The sequence below is a fragment of the Saccostrea echinata genome, unplaced genomic scaffold (assembly GCF_033153115.1).
Source record: "Saccostrea echinata isolate AGI-Se365-2 ecotype Australia unplaced genomic scaffold, CSIRO_AGI_Sech_v1 ptg000056l, whole genome shotgun sequence".
Classification (NCBI taxonomy): Eukaryota; Metazoa; Mollusca; class Bivalvia; order Ostreida; family Ostreidae; genus Saccostrea; species Saccostrea echinata.
Genome location: NW_026889805.1, coordinates 9928858 through 9934857, shown reverse-complemented (window position 1 = coordinate 9934857; position 6000 = coordinate 9928858). Strand labels below are relative to the sequence as shown.

The window sequence follows — 6000 nt, the reverse complement described above, 5'->3', positions numbered from 1 at the left end:
CCTTGTGAAACCATAAATAACAAAAGCATAATATGCACCCAACTCTACAAGGCAGAGCTTGTTAAGTACCTCCAACTACACAGGCTATGTCAACTAAAATGTCATACCAAACACACCATGACCATATTGCCTAAGCATACATGCCAAGTCTTGCTAAGGATGTGTATAACCAATCATGCAGGGTATTTAAAATAAAAAAGTCCAATCATATATAATACATAACCATAATATGTTCCCAACCGTATAGGGTAAATCTTGCAATTAGTATATAAAATCCTACAGAATATATCAAATAAAATGTCTAATCAAACATAACAAGAGCATAATGTGTTTTACCCTACAGGGCAAAACTTGTTAAGTATATTCAACCGTACAGATGCATCAAATAAAATGTCCAACCATACAGGACAACTCACTGTACAAGGATACATAAAGCCCAACCATATAAGGCTATAGTATTTATTGCCCAACCATACAGGGCAAAACACCATGGCGCCCAACCATACAGGGATACATAAAGCCCAACCATATAAGGCTATAGTATTTATTGCCCAACCATACAGGGCAAAACACCATGGCGCCCAACCATACAGGGATACATAAAGCCCAACCATATAGGGCTATAGTATTTATTGCCCAACCATACAGGGCAAAACACCATGGCGCCCAACCATACAGGGATACATAAAGCCCAACCATATAGAGCTATAGCATTTATAGCCCAACCATACAGGGCATAACACCATGGTGCCACATCATAAAGGAATACATATAGCTCAACCATATAGGGCTATAGTATATATTGCCCAACCATACAGGGCATATCACCATGGCGCCCAACCACTGGGATACATATAGCCCAACCATACAGGACTATACATATAAAAGCCCAACCATACAGGGCCTATCACCATGGCGCCCAACCATACAGGGATACATATAGCCCAACCATATAGAGCTTTAGTATTTCTAGCCCAACCATAATCAGATCATGCGGGACAAAACATGTAGTATATACTGCCCAACCATATAAGGCATAATACCATGGTTGTCTGTATCGGTCCAATTGACCATACCCTCATATAAAAAAACACCAGATTTCTATCTTTATTTTTAAATATAAATCATCATTTTTTTTTTATACAAACCATAGAAACACCTTAATCTCCCTTAAGAGGTCCAGAAACAAACAACCATAATCTGCATTGTGAACACCTGCTTAAAACAACCCATTACACTTTCATGCATCTAACCCTATGGCAAATAATGAAAACAAAATGATCGACTGAATGTAACTTTTACAAGGTGAACAACAAATGACAATATACTCCAGTTTTATGCGTTTGCAGTGCACCAATTTTATATATATATATATATATATATATATATATATATATATATATATATATATATATATATATATATATATATATATATATATATATATATATATATATATATATATATATATATATATATATATATATATATATATAAGCCATTCCTTACAATATTACTATATTGGCCTTAATGACATGTTGACATAACCAAATATATATATATATATATATACATATATATATATATATATATATATATATTAATAAAATTTAAACTTAATCATAGTAGATAAACATTGGTCAATTAGTTGCATTGCCTGATGTACCAACAACATAAGTTCATGATAAAACAAGGACATTAAATGCAAGCTACACCATGTTGATCCCAACACAATAAATTGATTTGTATTCAAGACAATACATTGTATTTGTATTCAAGTTTTATACAACTACTTACAAGCTTTTAAGGGCTGAAACAACTGATGCCCTGACACTGTTGTAATATTTTGGGTACCCGTATGTCTCATTTAGGTGCACACCATCTTCACAGTACACAATTTTCTTATTTTCTTGTGACCAAAATCCAGAGTGCCGCCAGAACCTAACACCAGAGCCAAAATCTCTGCCTAACCTATCATTCAAAAGCCTATTAACCACATCCACCCTGGCATTGAACCATTCAACGTCTACTGAAAATCTGCCAGGTTTACCTGGTGGTTTTCTATGCAGAATTTGATAAACACATACTCTCTGCACTCCACGACCCTGGAGCTTCTCGATGAATGAAACTATTTTTTCAACCAGGTCGTATACCTGAACATCTAAGTTACACAAATCGTTCGAACCTATCTGTAGACACACCAGAGCGGGTTTAAATCTATCAACTTCTCGTAAGCCCCTTACCGATAGCCTATCGATTGTGCAACCCGAATATCCTCTGTAATATACTTTTTCCCTGAGATTCAGACCAAGATTGACCTTTAAATGCTCCGAACGATTCATGAACCGCTGCAGACGCACGATAAATGAATGACCAAGAATCAATACACTATTCTGCATGATTTACACAATATAAATACTCACACAAAGATAAAAACTTGTAAAACTTTTAAACCACGCTTTTTTGAGCCAAACGTTATTTTGATAGGGGTGAGGCTAATAGCCGTCAATAGGGGCGCATAAAAACTTAAACCCGGAAAAACCCCTCAAGACCCATGCATTCATACAACATTATTAATAAATCAAAATAACACAATTCTGTAGGCATTTAGATCACATAAATTTATTTATATACATAAATTCACATAAGTTCAGACTAACTATAAAATTAAAAAGATCTTTCTATTTGTTTTATTACTTTATATAAAGATAGGACTTTCCTGTAAAGTACACAATTTAAATCAATCAGGATTCAAAGATATTAGAAATTTAAAACATTAACCGATTTATTTACCGACTCCGCATTTAATTAACAGACAGTTTAAAATCAATTTAACTATGGAAACATGAGGTTATTCAAGTTCAAAGTCGGTGAAAATTTTAATTTGAATGTAAATAACATGTATCATGTTTATCTACACTCAATCTCGTATTTTTATTTTTTAGCTCAGATACGCCACATATAGCTTTAAGGTCTCATCCAAAAAGACCCGCGACTTTCACTTCTCGTGCCGAGCACTTGGGGAAGGAACAGTCTACCTATGTTAACGTCTTAGGTTTTATGCGGCACGGCGAACGAAAATCGAACCAAGGCCTCCCGATCACGAAGCGAGCACCCTACCACTAGGCTACCGTGACCGATTTAACAGAATTGGAGACAGGTAAGAATAGCAAGAATTAAAGATAGGTATAATCGATTTAAAGATAGATGCAATGCAATTAAACCTACACATAATTGGCCTGTAACTATCTTCAAATCCTTTGTGGAGATATTTTAATTTTACCCATCTTTAAGGCAATTTAAATAATTCAATTTAAATCAATTGAAATAATTCAATTGAACCTATCTGTAATGGCACTAAAGAGGTGTAAATCATTTAAACCTAGATTGAATTATTTAAAGATAGGTGTCATTTTCTTTACACTGATTTGTAATTCATTTGGACCTATCTTTGATTTAATTGTACCTATCTTCAATTGCAGATCAAAAAATTAAGACATTACTCACATTTACGGGGTGGACACCTCGCGGCCTCTGTGTCACTGCTAACAACGATGTACTAGTTTCCATGTTCAGGCAAGGTGAACCAGACAAGGTTGTTCGATATTCCGGAGTAACTGTTATTCAAGAATTCTCTCGAGATTCTCAGGGAAACTTCCTCTTTCGGGATGCCTCTTTTGTTTGCGAAAATACAAATACAGACGTTTGCGTTAGGGATGTAGAAACACGCTGCGTTGTTGTCGTCAAAAGCACAGGGGTCCCTCGATATAAATACAGCGGGCGTTCCCATTCAAAGTTTGAGCCTGGTTGTGTTTCATGTGATAGCCAAAGTCACATTCTGATTGCAGACAAAAATCAGCACTGTATACATATAATAGACAAAGACGGAAAATTCTTATCGCTCATCAACAAGCATTTTATTAAGCTTCCCGTAGGAATAAACGTGAGCGAAGATGACACACTGTATGTGGCTGAGCGGAAGTCTGGGAAAATCAAAGTCATAAAATACCTCAGCGATTAGTTAGGCATTGTAATCCTTTTAAAGGGTTGTGAAAACCGTTATTTTTTTTTTTAATTCTTTGATTGAAATTTGGATTTGACAGTGTTTACTTCACTAGAAACAAAATATTTGATTATAAACAAAATATCTGTACAGATTTTAGCTCACCTGAGCCAAAGACTTAAGGTGAAATATCACTCTGCTCTATAAACTTAATCAATTTCTTTTTAAATTCCCAACATTGATTTTCACCAACAACAATATCATTATATTCAAATGGAAAATAGTTTGAAGTATGAAGCATTGCTTTCTTTTTCAGAAATGAATATTATGTCTAATCACGATATGAAGAAAATTTGATCTGGTGAATAGAAAGATCAATAATTTATCTCAACATAAAATTAAAAATATGAGATATATATATGAAAATAATATTTACTGTCATACCTATTTAATTCATATTAGAAAACACAATGAAGTGTTGCTTTTTAAATCAGAATATCGCATTGTTTTTGTGGTTGTAAAATAAATGCATCCATCTACAAGAGTTATCTTTCCATCTAGTGTAGTTATCTTTCTTCAGAATATGCTTTGAGAGAAAATATATTAATAAATTGATTATAAAAATTCAGCATCTAATAGAAAATAGAAATCAATATATGTAACATAGTTCAAATTTGATAGAAGTGACTGTATAATTATCCTCATTATTAAACTCTGGTAAGACAATTCATTGGATTGCTTGGAATAATTTCTTTGGAAAGTTATCTCTCTTATCAGAAGACATTACACCTTAAGTGAACTTTTCTGATCAAAAATTGTCCGTTGTCGGTCGTTGTCTAAAATATTTTAAAATTTCACCTTCTTCTCCAGAACCAATGGACCAATTTCAAACAAACTTAACACAGGGTATCCTTGAGTAAAGAGGATTCACTTTTGTTCAAATGAAGGACCACACCCTCTTACAAGGAGAGATAATTACGATTTCGTGAAAATTAGGCGGCATATTTAGAAAATCTTCTTCTCATGAACTGCTGGGCCAGAAAAGAGAAAACTTAGTTGAGAAATTCATTATTATCATTATCATTACAGATTCAAATTTGTTCATACCATGACCCCGGATGTAGGACAGGGCGACTACAGGGGGCAAAGTTTTACATAGGAATATGTAGGAAATATCTTTAAAATTTTTCTCAAGAACAGCAAAGCCACTAATATAGAAGCATCCTCAGGTATAGTGAAGATTCAAGTTTATTCAAATCAACACCCCCGGGGTAAGATGTGACCACAACAGGGGATCAAAGTTTTACATCGGAATATTTAGAAAAAAAATCTTTTAAAGCACAGCATAGCCATTATTAGTTAGTCATATTAAAACAGAATCATCATCAGGTAGATTCAAGTTTGTTCAAAATTTGACCCTCGGGGGTAGAACGGGGCCACAACAGGGGATCAACGTTATACATAGAAATATATATTGGAAATATCTATAAAAATCTTGATCTCAAGAACAGCAAACTCATGATCAATCATTTTTATATGGAATTATCCTCAGGTAGTGTAAATTGATGTTTGTACAAAACATAACCCCTGGGTGTTGGGTGGGGCAGATATGGGGGATTAAAGTTTTACATAGGAGGAATATATATGAGAAGTCTTTAAATATCATGACCCTCAGGACTAGGGTTGGGCCGCGATGAGCAATCAAAGTTTCACATAGGAATACATTTGAAAAATTTTAATAGTCTTCTTTTCAAGAACAGCAAATTCATGATTTGTCATATTTATATGGAAGCATCTTCAGGTAGTGTAGATTGAAGTTTGTTCAAATCACGGACGTCACGTGCCTGCCTTCAATAGATTGGTTGATAGATTATTGTTTAACGCCGAGTCGGTAGTATTTCAGCCATATATACATGCGACAATATGAAAAGCAAAATTTGGACGGCAACATAAAGGTGACCACGACATTATTATCCAAATTCAAAGAAAAACTCCTG

The 6000-nt window shown here is 34.2% G+C and overlaps 1 protein-coding gene across 1 annotated transcript; it reads left to right on the top strand.

Moving 5' to 3' along the window:
* Positions 1 to 3351: 3351 nt before the first annotated feature.
* Positions 3352 to 4021, top strand: LOC133173604 (E3 ubiquitin-protein ligase TRIM71-like). The gene is made up of 2 exons (XM_061308583.1): positions 3352 to 3367; positions 3483 to 4021. The coding sequence occupies exons 1-2, from the start codon at positions 3352 to 3354 to the stop codon at positions 4019 to 4021; spliced, it is 555 nt and encodes a 184-aa protein (XP_061164567.1).
* The last annotated feature ends 1979 nt before the right edge of the window (positions 4022 to 6000 follow it).